The following is a 21,214-nucleotide window of genomic DNA, read 5'->3' on the forward strand; positions in this document are numbered from 1 at the left end:
CGACACAAACTTTTCTTCTCGTCTTTGATTACTTTTCATTTTTACATCTCTATATATTTCTTGTTTTTTTTTTTTTATATTTCTTATTCGTTATTTTTATATTTTCTCATCTTTTACCATATTTCTCTATTGGTATTGTCGTACTGTTGCTGTCGTGTCATCATCTGCATTTCGTAAAAGGTCTTCTCGTCTTTGACGAATTATTTTTCTATCGTTGCTTCCTTGTCTGTTTCTTATCTTTTTATTTATATCTATTATTCATCATTCCAATCGTAGCTTTCGTATGTTTTTATTGTTTATTTATATTTTATTCATTATTCTTAGTTGCTTCCCTATCTCTTTCATGTTTTTCATATTTCTATTATTCTTATCATTGCATCCTTAATTGTTTCCAGTATGTTTTATATACTATTTATTTACCATTCTAATATTTCCTCGATTTAACAGGTCTCTCCTACTTCTACCTGAAATGCTTCTTGTGAACTGTTTTTTATTCTTAACGTTGTTCCCCTATCTGTTTCATGTTTATTTACATTTATTTATTAATCATGTACTTTCTCTACCTTTATCAGCTCATCTCTATTGGCGTTGTATTTCTTCCTTCTTTCTTCCCTAGCAGAAGATGCATGTCGTCGCCCTTACGATTCTGAAATGCTTCTCTGCTGATCTTTTTCAATTATTATTCTTATCGTTGATTCCCTATCTGTTTGATATCTATTTACATATCTTATTTATTATTCTTACTTTTCCTCCAACTTTATCAGCTTCTCTCTATTGGCGTTGTATTTTTTCCTTCTTTCTTCCCTAGCAGATGTCCCTGTCGTCGCCCTTACGATTCTGACATGCTTCTCTGCCGATTATTCAAAATTATTATTCTCATCGTTGATTCCCTATCTGATATTTATTTAAATTTCTTATTATTATTACTTTTCCTCTACCTTTATCAGCTATTTTATATACCTTCCCTGGCAGATGGTGCATGTCGTCGCCCGATTCTGAAATGCCTCCCCCTAACGCCTAACCGAACGTCAAACGGGGGAAGAAAAAATCTAAATTTTCTTTTCAAGTCGCTCTGAGTCACGCCATTATCTTGTGGTCAGCAAATATATGTTTATTTTCCTCTTCAACAGGTGCATGTGTGTTGAACTGTTTTTTCTTTGTAGATGCCATTTTCTTACGAAAAACCTTTTGCCTCCAATCGAACGCGCAAGTCGAATTCCCGCCATTAGTTCACATTTCATTCGAGACGATTTTTAATTTTTTTGTAATTATGTCATCAGTATTTTTTTAATACTTTTTCTCTGAAGAGGAATTTCTCCGACAGTTGTCCCCGGACCCAAGATTTGTACGTTGGCAAATCAATGCTTCTACCAACCACGCTAAAACCAAAACCACAACCACAAAGCCCTAAAAACAATTACAGGCTGCACAAATACATCACCTACAGACCATTTACACCATGAAACAAAAGTCCTCAAAGTCAAGGACCACCTCGACATGAGAGGCACACAAACACTTGCTGCAGCCACCACAAACACATCACACCCGCTACACTACATAGCAGAACACACACACACACCAAGAAACATTAAAACTACACCCAAAGACCTTTATTACGCACAGATACTCTCTTCTCTTCCTCCACAACCACCAAATACCAGCCTCCGGAAACATATTCATAATCGTATCACTCACCGCTCCATTAACACACTGAAAGACAACACACTGCTGCATGCCAGACCCCCTGATATCCACCCTTCTGAATCCTCTCTCCCACGAAAGGACAGAGTCCACTTGGCCAGACTGCGATGCGGTCACCACCCAGCACTTCTAAGCTACCAGAAGAGGCTGGACGACCGTGTTGTGAACAGCTGCCCAGGATGTAACACTTCACCCCATACCATACAACACATAATGGAAGACTGCATTATACACAATCATGCACGCAAACAACACAACATACACTCTATAAAGGATTTGTGGGAAAACCCAGTTTCGGCTGTGGCATTCCTTGGGGAGACGGGACTGCTCGGACAGTCTAGGGAACAACAACAACAACAACAACCAACCACGCTATCGAAACTTTAAATCCCTTAACCTCGGGGTTAAGACGACATGAAAGGTAAAGATGTCATGGTATCTGGGAACGAAATTTTCAGGTCAGCACGTGGCCTTACGTAACACTGAACGAAACATTGAGAAACCCGTGCAGAGAAAAATATTTTAAGAAGAAAAGACGATGAATTTTGACAATTGTTATTAAAACTGAGCGAAACATTCCGAGAAAATCTTTAAATACATGTAGAGAATTTTTTTTTAAATATAGAAGAGACGATGAATTTTGACAACTGTGTTGAACGAGACATTGAGAAATTTTTTAAACACGTGGAAAGATGTTTTAAAAATATATCCGACGTGACGTCATAACGTCGGCATCAGAGCGCGGGAAGCTTTTTCGGTCCTTGTGTATGGTCATGGCGAATAAAACAAAAAATAAATGTGAAGCAAGACGTCGACATAGAAAACCAAAATCGACGGCATTTTGCCTAATGTGAAGATGGAAATCGACGGCATTTTTGCCTAGTGAAGATAAAAATCGACGATAATCGTGCCTAGTGTGAAGATGGAAATCGACGGCACTTTGGCTCAGTGTGAACATGGAAATCAACGGTATTTTTTTGCCTAGTATGAAGATGGAAATCGATGGCATTTTGACGAATGTGAAGATGGAAATCGATGGCATTTTTGCCTAGAAAATCGATGGTAACTTTGCCTTATGTGATGGAAATCGACGGCAGTTTTGCTCAGTGTGAACATGGAAATCAACGGTACATTTGCCTAGTGTGAAGATGGAAATCGACGGTATTTTGCCTAGTGTGAAGATGAAAATCGACGGCATTTTTGCTGTGAAGGTAGTAATCGACGATATTTTGCCTAGTGTGAAGGAAATCGTCGTTATTTTGCCTAGTGTGAAGATGAAAATCGATGGCATTTTTGCAGTGAAGATAGTAATCGACGGTATTTTGATTTGGGTGAAGATGAAAATCGACGGCAGTTTTGCCTGTGTACATGGAAATCGACGGTATTTTTGCCTAGTGTAGATGGAAATCGACGGTATTTTTTGCCTTGTGTGAAGGAAATCGACGGTATTTTTGCCTAGTGTGAAGATGGAAATCGACGGTGTTATTGCCTAGTTTAAGACGTGAAAGGGAAATCAAGGTTATGGTATCAGGGAACGAAATATTCTGAGAAAGCCGTGCAGAGCAAAATGTATAATAAAAGAATATAGACGATGAATTTTGACAATTGTGTTCCGAGGGAAACATTGAGAAAATCCTTAAATACATGTGGAGAAACGTTTTGAAAAATATAGAAAAGACGATGAATTTTGACAATTGTGTTGAACGAAATAGAATTTTTTTAAACACGTGGAAAGATGGATAAAATTATTGAAAATATGATGGAATTTGATGCAACGTGACGTCATAACGTCGGCATCAGAGCGCGAGATTTTTCGGTCCTTGTGTATGGTCATCGCGCGTAGGCGACTTTTTCCTTGACTTTTGGCGATGTTTCTGTATTTTGATTTGATTTGATTTATGAAATTTTTTGGATCGAAGGCCAAGCGCCGGTAGACCATTCAGCGCAATTTTGCTTTTTTGAAGACAAAACACTCGATGGAGATGATCAGGAAACTTTATATATACAAAAATAGCGTTTTCTATCGACGTCACGAAAATAATGACGGCAATGGAGCGCGGTGCATTGTGGGACGTCTTTCCCAATGTGAGAATCTAAATATTTGTTTTTCTTTTCCTTTTTGTCATCTATGCATGAACACAATTGTATGATTACTCTAAGAAATTTTCAGTAATTTTACGGTACTATGGCAGCTGGGGCTTCCATCTTTCTACTGTAAAAAATTACGGTCACACCGAAATTTTTATAGTCACACCGAAATTTTTTTTAGTCGCCAATTTTTTTTTAGACACACCAAAATTTTTTTTACAGTATAATCCCATATTTTCCACTAGGATATTTTTTTAGGGGGGGGGAATATGCCTATATGTGGCATATATGTGTGAGGAATGCTTCCTAATGAAAGTCTTCAGGCGATATAATCTCTTACAAGCATTAAACAAAAACAAAAACAAAAAAAATGAACTGGCTAGCTGGCAATGGGAACATACAGGACTCTTTGCACTTAGAGTATTAACACTAACAAATGAAAATATGTTCATTCCAAAGAAAATTTAACATACTATTTAAACTGGTAGCCTAGCTTATAGTACAAAAATAAACTTACATAACACAAAAAGAGCATTGTAGGTATTGTGCTTGAGACCCATTACCATTATTCTACTGAAGCCAATACAAGAATTTATTCATAACCTTGTTGACTATCAAAATGATAAAAATACTGATGTATAAAGCAATTTAGGAATAAATAATTATGCAAAGAAAAATATATGTACATATAACACTTTTTTCCCATCAAAGTTAAAGAATCACAACATTTAACTGAATAACTACTAAGATCAAATCCTTAATTAAGAGAATAAATGATACCCAAACAGTACTTATGACAAAAAACTGAACACTTTGTGAAATAAAATTACAGATCCAGTTTTATTCAAGATTCAATGAATACTTGTCACAAGGATAATATTTTCTTGGAAAATATGCCTATAAGGCCTATATGTCAATGTGAGGAGTGCTACCTAATTAAACGTAGTCTTCAAGTGATATAATCTCTTACAAGCATTAACAAATTAAAGAAAAAGAAACTAAACTGGCTGTCTGGCAATGGGAACATACAGAACTCTTAGCACTTGAAGTATTATGACTAACAAATGAAAATATGTTTATTCAAAAGAAAATTTAACATACTTTTTTTAACTGGTACTCTAATTTTTAGTAAAAAATAATAATACTTTTATTTCAGGCACACATGGCCCATATATATATATATATACATACAGTGTAAAAAAGTTTTAAAATGGATAAATAAAAACTATGTACAATACCTACGAGCAATACGAAAATAAACCTATATAACACAAAAAGAGCATTGTAGGTATTGTGCTTGAGACCCATTACCATTATCCTACTGAAGCCAATACAAGAATTTATTCATAACCTCGCTGACTGTTGAAATGATCAAAATACCGATTTATAAAGCAATTTACAAATAAATAATTATGCAAAGAAAACTATATGTATATATAAACAACACTTTTTCCCATCAAAGTTAGAGAATCACAACATTCTCACATGCTCTGGCTGATCTGGCTGGTGATGTTTCAACAGATTAAACAGAGACAGCACCTTTGGGCTAACAGGAGCCACCTTCTTTTTTTTTGGGGTCCTTTGTGGATTTTGGTCCCAGAATTTGGGTCGATCTTCATGAAGAACCTGCATGGAAAATTCAATTCAACATTTAAAGTTACTTCAGTCATGGAGTGCTATTTTGGATTGTAAATGAAATACATGTATTTCAGCAACTATCGTTATTGAATTTACTGATCCACTTGAACAAGTACCTCTGAACAAACTCCAAAGTAAACCCAGCATTTGATGGGTATTTTACATCCATGATGAAAAATAGCTTAAACATGAGAGCAAAGGCCTGGATGAAGCATGGAATGTCCCTCATGACGATCACTCCATCTGACGCCAAGTAGAAATTTGATCCATTGTAAAGGCAAGGGGTTCCTTCAAAAAATATATAAACACATTTAATGACTTGACACTTAAAGACCTAGAGAAAGGTGACTATTGTGAGGCAAATATCACTGCAATAGAAACACATTAACAATTTCAAGGCTTCTAAACACTTTCATTTGCCAGGGCTCAACATTAACAGCTCTTTACTTGTTCAGGATAAGTAGGAATTCAAAAAAGGAAATCATGGTTGGACAAACAGAAGTTTCCTGATTAAAATAAAGAGGCCATGGAATAGTGTTGGAGCAAGTAATTTCCATATTAGAATAATTTATGCATGCACATATACTTACCAACTGCAATCAAACATGGCGTTTTTGGGAAGTCTGGTTCCTCTGTCAGTCTGTTCACATCATATGGTTTCTAGAAAAGAAATAGAGCAATTAATTATTCATATAATTTCAACATCAATCTTTTTTCCAAGTCATGTGTACATCACCAATAAATTCTCAACTTAATATATTGCCTAAAATGTCCTGGATACTGAATAATTCTAATATTATTTAAAGTCTTTATGTTATGTTGCAGCTTTTTTAAACCTTTTTTTTTTATTTTTATTGAAATATCTTTTAATTCTGTAGTTGCTTAACAAGTACAGTATAAATCCTACCTCTGCAACTCGAAAAAGGGATTCTTTTTCCTCTTGAAAGTATGCCATGATGAGGGTGATTGTTGCCACCTGGTAGGGCAACTGATTTCCCACTTCTTCACATGCTTTTTTTGCACATCTTAGTCCCTCAGTTTCTTTGCAAGTTTGGATTTTACTCTGCTTTCTTCTTCAAAAGAGTCAACAATAAGTTGCTGCTTCTCCCCAAAAGCCTCCAACATTCTGCCTTGACAACTGAAGCCCATCAGTTGTTGAAAGTGACCATCCAAAGCTTCTGCTGTAAACAGAGCTGGCCATTTGTCCCTCAGCTCGAATTTGCTGCAGCCCTTCATAATCATTACCCTCTGATGGTAATACTCAAACTCAGGACCAGATTGTTCCTCAGGGGGGTCAGGCAATCTATTTGTTGGTCCATAACTTGATTTTTTTTATTACTGCAGCTTCTTCACTGTCAGAATCTTCAGCAATTATCTTTATTTTGTACTGCCCACGCCTCTCAGTCTCCGCTCTAGCAACCAGCTGGTTGAGAACAGAATCATATCCTCTGCCAATACTGGTGCCAGCCACTTGCACATCTTTGAGGCATGGGAAGATGTCAATCACTTTTTTAGCAATCACCTCCATGTGGCATCGATAAGGCTTTGGGTGCACCTGCAGTACTTTGGCCACCACATGTCTGACAATGGCCCTCCTATCTCTGGGAGACAGCTCTGCAGTTCCACCATGCTTCAGCACTCTATGAACTGCCTTCCTGACCCCCTTTGGCCTGTCTTCCATGTCCTCAAATGTCAGCTCAACAGTTGAGGGCCATGTTGCACAGTGAGCACTTGGGGATGGTGACTGGCTGTCAGGAACTATGGACCTCAAGGGGGTGTGAGGTATCAGTCATAGGGGACTGCTTGCCTCACTGACAACTTGAGGGTTATCATCCACTGTAAAATATAACAAATGAATTTAATTAAACTGACCAGGTTCTGCCCAATGTGGATGGCCCTGATCGGGACCACATCCCCACCCACTTATCATGGCCAACTCTAAATCGGGCCTGCCCATTCATAGCATTCATTTGATTTCTCAATTTTCCCAAAATGCTGTTTAAGGTATTTCAATTACCAATACACATTCTAAGTACAGATTTCTATTTTAAAAAGGCCAGGAAGTGTACTCACTTTGTTTACTGCTACTTACAGAAAATATATTTTACTGGCTTAATTCTGTCTTGATGTTTTCATGTTGAGATAATGATGGATGCCTGTGAACCCATTTTAGGGGTAAGGACTTTCTTTTTTTTGGCTTGTCAACCCAAGTTAAATCTCCTACAGACACAACCATACCACTTGACTTACCCTGGGCTGTCCATGTCTCCATGAGGGCTCTGGCCATTATAGGCTTCAGTGATGCATGAAGGTCAATGTCTTTTATAAGCCTCAACTCATCAGCTCTATCCACTCCAACATCCTCCAGGCACTTCATCACTTCTTCTAGCTTGTGTTCAAGCTTAAGTTTCACCAGCCCAGACAAGACTAGGTCTTTCACTTCATCCATGTTTAAAAATGATACAGCCACTGGAAAATGACAGTATGTAGTCCAGAAACAGCTACACACCACCAAATGCAAGATATGAAATGTATAAAAAAAAAAAAAAAAAAAAAAAAAAAAAAATCAATTCAAAACTGTTTGGAAGAGGTATATTTGATAAGCTTAGCACAACTGGCACATGTTAAGAGTTTATTAAATGAAGAAAATTCTAAGTATGTAAAGAGAACATCGGCTTTTTTATATTTGAAAAATAGAATAGTTCGCTTTTTCACTTTCAGTGAGATGGGGGAAGAGATCTCACACACACACTAATCAATACTTATACACTTGTCTGAAAGGTATGCAAGTTCAACAAAAGTGCTTAGATTCCATGCTTAATTTTTTTTTCTTACCTACCTACATCCCTAGGGAAGGCTTATGGGAGGATCTTAATTGAGAGGATTAGGAGAGGAACAGAAGGAGTAATTGGTGAGGAACAGTGTGGATTTAGGACGGGTGGAGGTTGTGTAGATCAGATCTTTGTGGTAAGACAGATATGTGAGAAAGCTATAGGAAAGGGGAAGGATGTTTTTTGGGCTTTTATGGATCTGGAAAAGGCTTATGATAGGGTAGACAGAAAGGCACTGTGGGAGGTTATGCAGATTTATGGGATAGGAGGAAAGCTTTTGGGAGCTGTTAAGAGTTTTTATGAGAGTAGTAGAGCATGTGTTAGGATCAGAAATGGAGAGCGAGTGGTTTGAAGTAAAGGTGGGACTTCGTCAAGGATGCGTTATGTCGCCCTGGCTGTTCAACTTATACATGGATGGGGTGGTGCGAGAGGTGAATGCTAGGGTAGTGAGTCAGGGATTGGAGATGGTTAAAGAAAATGGAGAAAAGTGGGAGGTGAGCCAGCTGTTGTTTGCGGACGACACTGCGCTTGTGGCAGGGTCAGAGGAGGGATTGAGGAAGCTGGGGGCAGAGTTTGGGAGAGTATGTGATAGAAGAAAGCTAAAGATAAATGTGGGTAAAAGTAAGGTGATGAGATGTACAAGGGGTGAAAGTGGCAGTAGACTGGAAGTGTACATTAAGGGAGAGCGACTGGAGGAAGTGGATAGTTTTAGATACTTGGGTGCAAGTGTAGCAGGAAAAGGTGGAGTGAAGGTGGAGGTAGAATGTAGATTGAGAGAAGCGAGTAAATGCCTTGGTGGTTTAAAGAGTGTAATGAGGAATAGACATTTGGGAATGGATGCGAAGAGGAGACTGTATGAAGGAGTGATTGTGCCAACAGCACTGTATGGGGCAGAAACGTGGAACATAAGAGAAGAAGAGAGAAGGAGTTTGAATGTGTTTGAGATGAGGTGTCTGAGAAGTATGGTGGGGGTTACTAGGCTCGATAGAGTGAGAAATGAGGAGGTGAGGAGGAGAACAGGGGTGAAAAAGGATTTGGGAGATAGGGTTGATGAAAGAATATTAGGATGGTTTGGACACATGGAAAGAATGAGTGAAGAAAGACTAGTAAAAGAGGTATGGAAGGCAGATGTGGAGGGAGTGAACATGAGGGGACGTCCTAGGATGAGGTGGATGGATGGGGTGAAGGGGGCTTTTGGGAAGAGGGGAATGTCTGTTGAGGAAGGAAGGGAGAGGACGGAAGACAGAGGTGAGTGGAGAATGGTTGTATATGGATGATGTTGTGACTGCATGAGGAGGAATGGGCGGGGGAGGGGGGTAGTATGTTTGAGTAAATTTGACGCAGCCCAAAGGGATTTCTCCCTGTCCTCGCCTTATATGCAAAGGGGGACGGAGAGGGGGGGTCGCCGATTAAATGAAGCGGCCTTGCTGTGGATGTACTGTGTCTTGCGACGCTGTTTCTGACCCAGGGCGGTAGGCAGGGTGCAGGGATGACCCGTCATCCAGGAGGTGCTCAGATGAGAGGAAGGGTGGGAGGGGTGTGGAGTGTATTTAGGGATGAAATGGGTGGGAGTGTTTTTATGCCTTTCCCTTTTTGGCTACCTCCCTTGGAAGGGGGAAAAAGCCTTGGTATATAGATAGAGACCTACCTACATAATTTTTTCAAGTCATGTTAACCTAAACAAATTTTTTTAGGCTGGCTTGTATTTGGATTGCACATAAATCTGCTTGTCTACATATATTTATGTAGGAACAGTGTATTTTAATGAAATTCCCCAATCCTGTCTAAGCTTGTAGATGTTATGGGGTGCATAACTCAGAATATGACTCAAATTTACACATTTTGTACTCTTTACAGACTGTGAGGATCCATGACATATTAGCAAGCCAGAGGTTGGCACAGAAATGAACTGATAGGTTTGCACAACAAAAAACAAAGTCATTTCTTTCACCAAAATAAGGATAATTTTTCCTACCAGAAAACCATCCTCGTTCTTTTCTAGAAGCAAGGCTTGGTCTTTTTCATACTCGGTACCTTTAAATACTGCTGTTTTAATATGTCCATCAAGAATGTCAAGCTTGAAATCTATAGAATGTTATATTTAAAAGGCAGCAGGGAAGAGACAACCAGCACTGTAAAATGCCTGTAGCAACTGATGTCTTTTGGCAAGTGATTTGGGGAGATCTTTTAGATTATGAAGACCTCTAGCACACTTTTTAAAGTATGAGTGTTTGCTCTCAAATCTCATTGTCCACAATCGGATCAGTGGACCAAATCTGACAATTAGCTCAGGGTAGTGACAGAGAAAATGATGTTTTGGTCTAAGGTTGATGTTTGGGAATATGGTAGCTCTGTAATCAATATAATCTTCAATTAGAGAAGCCAAGAAGACAATCTGACCTTGGGCTATAGCTGGAGCACAAACCAATTCAACTATCAACTTTAATTTTAAATAAAGCTGCCAGACTTCATCATTGGTATCTTTAACTAAATCCCCAATATACACAGAAAACAGCCTGAGAAAAACCCAATTTTGAACAGCATGGCCCACCAGTCTGTCATTATTCCTAGTTACACCGCCTGGTCTATCCAAGCTATCAGTTCCTGATAAGACCAGGTTAAATATCTTGCTATTCAATTTGTCATAACTAAACCACTTCTTGTTGACAAGATTATGTATGACGAGTGGCATGTCATATGACACTACACCTTCAAAGAGGTCATGCCACAAGCAAGGTGGCAGTCCTGGATTTGCAACATGAAAATGTGTCAACTGGTTAAAAACTGAATCAAATTTAATACCATGATGAGAAGCAAGGTTAGCATACTCATCAATGTATTTAAATCCCTGGTGTAACTCTCTACAGATCTCCTAGTCCCAAGTTTGTAAGGTGTCTCTCTCTGAAGGAGTCCAAGTCAAGTGTGCAAAATCTGCAAATGTATTGGTGTCTAAAACTCTCCACAAATCCACCAATTCCATGAGATCCAAGATTATCTCCAACAATTGCACAAACAGTGCCTTGAATATTCTTTTCACCTTCAACAGTTTTCACTTCTATGCCTGTAGTTTCCAGTGACTGCAGATCTTTCACTAGTCTTGAAAACACTTTATCTTGCCCAAACTGCAGATCCGACTCGGTGAATAGCATAACCAGTTGCACATGGTCAATGGATGACCGTAAATGTGAATCAATATTAGCCAAGGTAAAATAGACACCTACAACTTTATGCTTCTTCCTGGCTGATCCCAGAGGATTCACCACTTCAAAGGCATCTTGGTACAAAATAATTTGGAATGATTCCTGCTGAAATAAAGATCTAAATACTGTCCCATCTTTAACATCTCTGAGTATCTCAGGCACCTCATTTTCTGCAGTACGAGCTTCTGGGACATTATGTAAATTTTTGAAAGCAGGATAACTATCATACATAAATCTTATACTATCTTTAATTGGGATGTATTGAGCATATCTTGCACTATTTTCATCATCATGTCCAAGATATATTGGTCTAAGATCATAAAGATGCAAAGAAGGAAATTTATTCTCATAATGTTTTCCTAGTTTGTTCTGATCTTAACCCATATTGCCCGGAGCACATATGTAAACAAAGGATTTGCTATGCGTTCATAAAAACAATGGATACAATGGCCCATACACTCACATTTTAATTTTATTTACAAATGTACTTGTTATTAAACATAATATGGATGATTATACATCAAAATAAAGCTTAGAGTCTGTATTTTCTTTTGATGAAAAGGAAACTAAGAAAAATTAATATGGATAATGAAAAAAAAATATTAAATATGACACTAAATCTGGAAAAGAAAACATACATTTTATGTAACTGGCTCTGGAGGGAAAGTGCTTACATTTATTTGAAGGCAGTGATGAGTAGAGCCTTGTAGAGTGTTTGTACTTTACTTGGTTGAAAATACATGGTGATTGAAGAAGCAATCTATGCAAAATCCACTGTCACATTTAGGACAGTACCTGCGGGTTCGTACACGCTTGCTATGGTCCCCAATACACACTCTCTCTCTACCATCTGGCACCTGTTTCAGCTCATGTATACTCACTGTATGTACTGAATGTGATGGAGATGATATTGATGTTGGTATATTTCTGCTTTCCTGAATCTGCTCTTGAGTACGTCGCCTCTTCAGGAATTTTTGAGGAGAATATTTTTAACAAGGTCCCTTATGACAGAGTTCATGAACTGGAGCCTTGTTAGAATAGGTCTCTGGGATGTATTCTTTTTGTACAGAATATAGCTGTTGAGAGTAGCTGTTCCAAACAGAGAAAAAGCAGCTTTAGTCGTCCATTTGATGGTCTTTCTCTCTGCAAGATAGGTGTAGAGCTGGGTATCCTTCAGATCGACGCCACCCATTACTTGATTATAATCAGCAACAATATAAGGCAACTCCTTTTCAGGTTTCCTCTCTCTCCTTACAGTAGTGTAGCCACCTTTGGTAACTGTTGACAGGAGTACAGGAGTCTTTTTTCCATCTCTATAGGCAACACACAGTAAAGGTCCTTTCCTCCGCTGTGATGCATGATGGTTTTCTAATTTTTCCTTTACTGCTTCCTGTGGCAGGCCTTTCCTGTTTGTTCTGACAGTCCCTGTTGCTGTTGTCTGCTTTTCCCAGAGATCTAAAAAAAGTTTGGGCGAGGAGGAGAAATAGTTATCTAGGCCCAGATGATATCCATGATGCAGGAGGTCTGCCTGGGTCAGTAGGTGCATCACTAGGTCATATGTTGCACCTTGTACACTCTTGGAGAACCCTTTGTACAGTTCAAATGTCACAGTATAGCCTGTTGCTGCCTCACACAAGCACCATAACTTGAGACCAAAAGAAGCATGGCGCTTATTAGGCATATACTGGTGTAAGTGAGGGGTCTTACCTCGATACCCAATGATACCTTGGTCAATTGAGATGGCCCTCTCAGGATTATAATGGGCTTTGAATGCTTTTATAAAATGATCCAGTAGTGGTTGCACTTGATACAACTTGTATGCAGGGTCTTGCTGGTCAGGCATCTTACTATTATCACTGAAGTGCAAGAATTTCAGGACAAGTTGAAAACGCCCCCTACTAAAATTGGTTCCAAACCATGGTGTGGCCATAGAAAGATCTGAGGTGTTCCAGTAGGATTTGATAGTAGGTTTTCTTACAATCCCCCCCATATTTAGAATAACTGCCAGAAATGCATATAACTCTTCCACTGATGTCTAACCTTGCTTCAACCAAAGATGTACAAGAGACCTGGGTTTGTTTATCCTTCAAACATGGTTTGTTACTTTGAACCCACTGACCTGCATACCTGTTAGTCTCCGTAGCAATTCCATTCATGAATTGCACGTTGAAAAAAAGTTTGAAATACTCCACAGGCTTGCTTGGCATCAGTTTTAGGGGGATGCTTGAGCCCACTAACACCTGTAAAAGGCACTGTTGCAGGGCCTGGATCATTTCCTGGGACAAGCATCCATTCATCTGCTCCACTGGACAACACTGCACTTCTATCATCACCATCACTTTGACATTGACTTGCACTACGCGTATCACAACTCGCATCACCTTCATCATCACTAGATTCTTCCTCACTTGTAAGGCACTCATCCATTGGAAACACTTGAAAGGAATCAGAAAGTTGAAAGACAATTTCGTCTTCACCACTAAAACACGCAGACGCCATGACTTTTGCAATGAGGCCGTCTTATATTTGCCTATTTGAAAGGTATTACGCACTGTATAACAATATCTATTATAAGTATTGTTCCTCAGATACTTATCTATTTTTCTATAACAAAGTTTTTCTGATTACGGCACTAATCACAAGAAAACAAATGGGCAAAATATGTAAACGTTTGCGACGCACTTTGACCAGGAAAGCGAATGTGCCGCTACTGCTGATAAGATTGAATTTATAAGCCACCCTGTGATTGGTTGGCTGGACCACCTGGTGGAAATGATAGGCCAATGGTTGGTCTAGATACATCAAGTCTCGGCTCAGTGTAAACAAAGACGAATATCTTTAAGAACCGCGAAATTTAAACGGAGCCGAAATATCGTCATTAGGACTCTGTCGAACAAACCGATATCTCGGCTCTGTGTCCGATACGGGTTAAGGGGCCATTCATACTACTCTGAAAAATCCCTGCTCCACTGTCTCAAGAATTCCTTGAATTTTGTCATTTTCTACACCTGCCTCAATCAATTTTTCACATAATTTTTTTGTATATGTTCATGTTGAAATATGAATATTTGTTATTGTGCATCTTGTGTTGTTTTTGATTGAATGTACAATGCAATGTATAGTAAGAATTTTGTCATTTGATTTATTGTATAATCTGTACTTAATTTGCATGTATAACAAAGTTCAGTTGCTAGGCCTGAGAGATTTCCCGCGCTAAGGGAGACGTTACTCACAAGTCAGTCATTGTGAAGCCACAGTGTGGAGGTGTTGACGTGTACATTTTTGTCTGAATATAAACTTAATCGTGTCATGTGCATTGTGCCTTTCAAGAACAATAAACAGTTAAGTACTTTTCTAAGCGTTTATATAATACCCATAACTTTCAACATAGGTTATGGGCCCAGGACACGTTATTTTGTGTGCTTAGAAATTACACTGTGTCACAGCGAATAGTGATTGAATCGAGCATGGCAGTGTAGGCACGTGAACAAGAGTGAACGTAAGTGTTTATTACGTTGCATTTCATTTGTGTGACACAGACTGACAAAATGGAGCGCAGTACAATCAACCTCACACTGTTGAATGATAAGAACTATCCTACGTGGAAGTTGCAGATGAAGATGCACTTGATTAAAGAGGATATGTTTGGTATAGTAAATGGCTCAGAAACAGTACCGACAGAGGAATGGGAACTGGAAAAATACAATAAGAAAAAGGCCAGGGCGTTGGCTTTTATTGTATTGGCTATTGACCAAAACCTTCTTTATTTGGTTGGGGATCCAACTGATCCAGGTGCTGTGTGGAAACTACTGGAGGACACTTTTCAAAAGAAAACCTGGTCAAATAAACTAAGACTCAAGAAACGGTTGTACAACATGAAATTACGCCAGGAAGACAGTATGCAGGAACATTTGAAGAAGTTCGTAGAACTATTTGATGAACTCGCAGTGGTTGGCGACGCCGTTAACGAGGAAGACAAGGTAATTTCATTATTATCGTCATTGCCTGACAGTTATTCAGTGCTTGTAACAGCACTAGAGGCTTCGGAAAATTTTCCAAAGTGGGAAACTGTGACGGAACGTCTTCTACACGAAGAAAGTAAGTGTAGTCTTATGAAGTCAACAAACAATAACAGTGCACTTGTTGTTAATAAAACAAAGTCATATAGAAAGATACAGTGTTTTGAGTGCAAAAAGATGGGGCACGTCAAGAAAAATTGTTGGGTTTATTTGAAGAAGTGTAAAAATGAAAAAGTGAATTGTGCCGTGGGAAATAAAAAGGAAAAAGAAATAGCATTGGTTGCTAGTGCTTTATCTATAAATACTGTAGTCAAAGCAGGCAGTTGGGTAATTGATTCAGGTGCTACGCAACATATGTCCCATAAAAAGGAACTTTTTTCAAGTTATGAGACACTAGAAATGCCCTTGTTTGTTGAAGTAGGAGATGGTAGAGCTTTGAAAGCTTATGGAGTGGGTGATGTTTGCATTAAATTGAAACTACCTAATGATGAAATAATTAATTGTACTCTAAAAGATGTTCTCTTCATTCCTGATTTAACTTATAATTTGATGTCAGTACCTAAGATGGTTAAGAATGATGTAACTGTAAATTTCCATGAAGGTAAATGTGAAATTTTCAACCAAGAAAATGAGTTGTTGGCTGTTGCAAATTTAGTAGGGAATTTGTATTTTCTAGAATGTGTTAGTGATATTGCAGCTGCATCAACACTTGACTCTGTCCCCAATTCTGCACTTGTTGCACAGTCAAAAGAGATGTTATGGCATCGCAGGTTAGGCCACCTTGGCATTGATAACCTTTGTAAATTAGTTAGGAAAGATATGATAAATGGTGTCAACAGTTCTCTTAGAAGTGACTATTTTTTGTGAAAGCTGTGTTGATGGTAAGAATCATAGACAACCATTTCGACCATCACTGAAGGACGGAAATAGAAAATTGTTTGAATTAATACATACTGATGTATGTGGGAAGCTTAACCCTAGTTCTTTGGGTAATGGTAATTACTTTCTGACCTTCATAGATGATGCTTCTAGGTATACATGGGTGTATTTTGACAAATAAGAGTGATGTTTTCAACAAATTTGTAGAGTGGAAGACATTGGTTGAGAAACAATATGATGCTAAAATCAAAATTGTGAGATCAGATAACGGGGGAGAGTATACCTCCAATGAGTTCCAAAATTATCTTAAGAAGGAGGGTATACGTCATGAAACTATTGTACCTAAAACTCCTGAACAGAATGGTGTTGCAGAAAGGAAAAATCGTACCCTGGTTGAAACCGTAAGAGCAATGCCATCAGATTCAAACTTAACTAAGTCATTTTGGGCTGAAGCTCTAAGTACAGCAGTCTACAGTATATTAGAAATAGGTGTCCAGCTGCTCTAACAGACATGACACCATATGAAGCTCTTAATGGCAGAAAACATAATGTTGAACATTTAAGAATTTTTGGATGTGTATCGTATGTTCATGTGCCTAAAGATGAAAGATCTAAATTAGATTCCAAATCTAAGCGTTGTGTTATGTTAGGATATGGATCTACTACTAAAGGTTACAGATTGTATGATGTAACTAGTAAGAAAATAATTTACAGCAGGGATGTAATTTTCAATGAATCTCAAATGTATTTTCTTGAGAAGGAGTGTGCTAATGTTGATTCTGTTTCAGTTGAAAAAGTTGATATTTCCATTCCTGTAGATAAAGATGAGAAAAATGGAAATGAAGCTCCTGAAATGCATGTTAGGAGGTCCAATAGAGATAGACGTCCACCAGAACGTCTTGGTGAATGGGTTAATATTTGTGATGCACCATCACTTGGTGAACCACAAAGTGTTGAAGATGCTTTGAATAGACCTGAAAAATCTCTTTGGAAGGCAGCTATGCAGAGTGAAATAACAGCTCTTTCTTCTAATGATGTTTGGGATTTGACAGAGTTGCCAGAAGGACGAACTCCCGTCAAATCAAAGTGGGTTTTTAAAAAGAAAATTGGACCTGATGGCTCAGTTTCCTCTTACAAAGCTCGCTTAGTTGCTCAAGGTTTTTCACAAAGACCTGGTATTGACTATGATGAGACCTTCAGTCCTGTGGTTAGGTTTGAGTCAATACGTACCATCTTATAATTAGCTGCTAGAGAAGGATTAAAGATCCATCAGATGGATGTATCTTCTGCATTTCTCAATGGAGAACTGCGTGAAGAGATTTACTTAACTCAACCCGAATCTTTTCATGAACCTGGAAAAGAAGAGTTAGTATGCAAACTAAATAAGGCCATTTATGGCCTCAAACAAGGTCCTAAATGTTGGAATGATAACTTAGATAAATTTCTTAGACTTGCATTTTGAACAAAGTCCTAGTGATTCATGTGTTTACACTCGTATGTATGATAATGATTTGTGTATAATTGCCATATATGTTGATGATGTCATTTTAGCTTGTAAGTCCTTTGATGTTATTGCTGAGATTAAGAATTTGTTGAGTGAGCGTTACTTGATGAAGGACTTAGGAGAATTGAAATATTTTTTAGGTGTAAAAATTGCACAAAATAATGGTAAAATATTCATCAATCAATCTGGATTTATTAAGAGTGTTCTTAACAAGTTTGGCTTTGGTGACTGTAAGCCTGTATCTACTCCATGTGATGTAAGCAATGTTTTTTAAAAGACTATGATGAATCAGATCTCTTTGATACTACTAAGTATCAATCTGCAGTTGGCAGTTTGTTATTTTTGTCCTCAAAAACCAGACCAGACATTTCATATGCAGTATGTAATGTTGCAAAGTATTGTAATAAACCTTATCAACAGCATTGGTCAGCAGTTAAGAGGATCTTCAGATATCTCAAAGGATGATGATGATGTAAATGAATGTGTAGGTTTTGCTGATGCTGACTGGGCTGGTGATAGATCTGACCGTAAATCCACATCAGGTTATTGTTTTAGGCTCGGGACCAGTGGACTGATTTCTTGGCGCTCAAACAAGCAATCATGCGTTGCACTCTCAACTGCTGAGGCTGAATATGTAGCACTATCTGGTGCAGCACAGGAAGCTGTTTGGCTTAAATCTTTGCTAACGGACTTGAAACACGATTGTCAAAGTCCTATAACTATCTTTGAGGATAATCAGTCTGCTATAGTCCTTGCGAAGAATCAGAAAGATCATTCTCGTACTAAACATATTGATATGAAGTTTCATTTTGTGAGAGAGTTGATCAATAACAAAATCATTGGTGTGAAATATTGTCCAAGTGATAATATGTTGGCTGATATATTAACCAAGGCACTCCCTGTGGATAAGTTTCAACAATTTAGAAAAGGTATGGGAATGACTGAACAAAAAGTGAATGAATAGAATTTACAAAAACAATACAATCTGAGAAGGAGTGTTGAAATATGAATATTTGTTATTGTGCATCTTGTGTTGTTTTTGATTGAATGTACAATAACAATGCAATGTATAGTAAGAATTTTGTCATTTGATTTATTGTATAATCTGTACTTAACTTGCATGTATAACAAAGTTCAGTTGCTAGGCCTGAGAGATTTCCCGCGCTAAGGGAGACGTTACTCCATTACAAGTCAGTCATTTTGAAGCCACAGTGTGGAGAGGTTGACGTGTACATTTTTGTCTGAATATAAACTTAATCGTGTCATGTGCATTGTGCCTTTCAAGAACAATAAACAGTTAAGTACTTTTCTAAGCGTTTATATAATACCCATAACTTTCAACAGTTTATTCTCTATCTGTTGTAGGCATCTGACTTCATCTACAATTTTTTGTACTGTTTTAGCAGGTATAATAAATTTTGCTTCTAAATTCAAGTAAAATAATGCTAATTCCCTCAAAAGTAGCTCTTCCTTCATCTCATCCGAGAGCGAATCATCATCATCTGTATCATTATTCAGTGAAACATAATTTTCATCAATTTCCATTTCTAAGATTTCATTTACAGAGAAATCAGTTTCCTCTGTGCTAATTTGGAAACAGCTATCTTGCAATAATGTGTGAGTCCAATATCTATGTTTCCTAGTTAGATGTGATGTAAAAGATGAGGTCACACCAAATGTTTTCTGAGTTTTTAAAAGGATATGTTCCCCCCACCCAAAAACCCCGGTTTCCCACATTCCCCCCCCCCCCCAGATCGTTCGGGAGGAGAGGTAGGCCAAAGTGCATTACTTTAACAATAAATATCTATAAAACTACGCAATTCCGAAGGAAATGAAGTACACCATCGTTCACATCACAACATTTATCACTAGGAACACATGAGCCAGATATCAAGTTGTAAGGTTGGCAGACTCCATAAATTGTCCGATGTTTTTTCAAATGGCAAATAAAATCTCTCAAGTTACTACATTTCTGTTGACAATGGGGTTGAGTACACTTCAGAAGACTTTTGGATGCAGTTTTGTCATATAATGAACTACAACTAGACCTGTACTTATGCTCACGATACACGTGTCTTGAAACCAGAATAGCTTGAAAAACTTTGCACACATTTACAGATTCCACACGGAAATTGATAGTTTGGTGTATTTCTGTGATACTTATAGTGACTGACATATTGCTTCATGTTTGATGCAGAGTATGTACACTGATTACAATTGTACATTGCTACAGTTTAGTGAAATATTTGCCTAAACTATTTATCTGCACTGTAAAATCCAGTCAGTTACTCTCGAAAATTTGTGGCAACCAGAAAGATTAAAAAAATTGCAGTTAAGGTCGAATTTACAGAGATAAACAATCAATTGGCATCAAATGAGAAATTACTAAAAGAGAATAATGTGCCAGCTGCTAAGAAAAACAAATATACATACAGGAAATAACAGTTTTACCAAATTTCCCTCAATGTTCCGATCTCCTTTGTTGGGCTGCAAGATGGCCGCTGTATGTATCCCAGAATGCAATGCTCCGCACGTTGTCAGTGCATTATAATTAATGAGATAACGCATTTTCTCGGTAAGTTACTGAACTTCCTCAATAATATAGTCATACTGAATATTTTCTCAGTAATGTACCTTATATTTTATAATGCTAAAATTAAAAGAAAAATTAAAACGCATTTTCTCAGTAATATACTGAACTTCCTCAGTAATACAGTCATACTGAATATTTTCTCAGTAATGTACCGTATATTTTACAGCCATTTCTTAGAGTGTAAGCAGTTGTTACACATAGATTATATTTCTGACATCAACATATTTCCACCAAAATGGAAATATTTCTTGTCCAAACTCACCCTTTTTGGCGCATTCCGTGTACTGCAAAGTATCTACATTAAATACAATGTCTTCATTTGATTCCTTCTTCCTTAAAGAACCTAATATTGCAAATTAATCGACAAAAGTAATTATAAAGATACCAAGTATCAAGATGATATAATGTTATCATCAAAATTCGCAAACACAGTAGCATATGTACTAGTACCTCCAATCTCCATTTGAATAACGACAATATGACTTCCGTTGCAGACATCTAGACGTCTCTAAGGACATATTCAACAGCATATGACGGAAAGATAATTTGTTGTTTGGAGATTTGAAAAATTATATTTTGTAACCATATATCAAAATCCCACGAATCAAAATGCCATATTCAAAATTATCCCACAAATAATATTCCAGGATGTTGATACATACATATACCAAGGCTTTTTCCCCCTTACAAGGGAGGTAGCCAAAAAGGAAAAGGCCTAAAATCATTCCCACCCATTCCATCCCTGAAAACACTCCGCACCC

The 21,214-nt window shown here is 37.8% G+C and overlaps 2 protein-coding genes across 5 annotated transcripts; both read right to left on the minus strand.

Annotated features, from left to right (window-relative positions):
- Positions 1-4,030: 4,030 nt before the first annotated feature.
- LOC143037566 (uncharacterized) lies at positions 4,031-20,371 on the minus strand. 4 transcript variants are annotated; one of them, XM_076205994.1, is made up of 6 exons: positions 20,312-20,371; positions 7,678-7,896; positions 6,335-7,263; positions 6,018-6,087; positions 5,544-5,715; positions 4,033-5,415 (listed from the first exon to the last, which is right to left on the minus strand). In XM_076205994.1, exons 3-6 carry the CDS (start codon positions 6,380-6,382, stop codon positions 5,304-5,306), a joined length of 402 nt encoding a protein of 133 aa, XP_076062109.1. In that variant the 5' UTR covers positions 6,383-7,263; positions 7,678-7,896; positions 20,312-20,371; the 3' UTR covers positions 4,033-5,303. The 4 variants fall into 4 exon arrangements, with proteins under 4 accessions (XP_076062110.1, XP_076062109.1, XP_076062108.1 ...); XM_076205993.1 differs by having other exon boundaries at positions 7,678-7,928; positions 20,312-20,366; XM_076205992.1 differs by having other exon boundaries at positions 7,678-7,928; positions 20,294-20,365.
- On the minus strand, positions 10,360-11,689 carry LOC143037379 (uncharacterized). Its single transcript, XM_076205516.1, has 2 exons — positions 11,230-11,689; positions 10,360-11,042 (listed from the first exon to the last, which is right to left on the minus strand). Exons 1-2 carry the CDS (start codon positions 11,687-11,689, stop codon positions 10,360-10,362), a joined length of 1,143 nt encoding a protein of 380 aa, XP_076061631.1.
- Positions 20,372-21,214: the final 843 nt, after the last annotated feature.

This window comes from Oratosquilla oratoria, chromosome 22, assembly GCF_046742065.1.
Source record: "Oratosquilla oratoria isolate Oo_2021 chromosome 22, ASM4674206v1, whole genome shotgun sequence".
Taxonomy (NCBI): Eukaryota; Metazoa; Arthropoda; class Malacostraca; order Stomatopoda; family Squillidae; genus Oratosquilla; species Oratosquilla oratoria.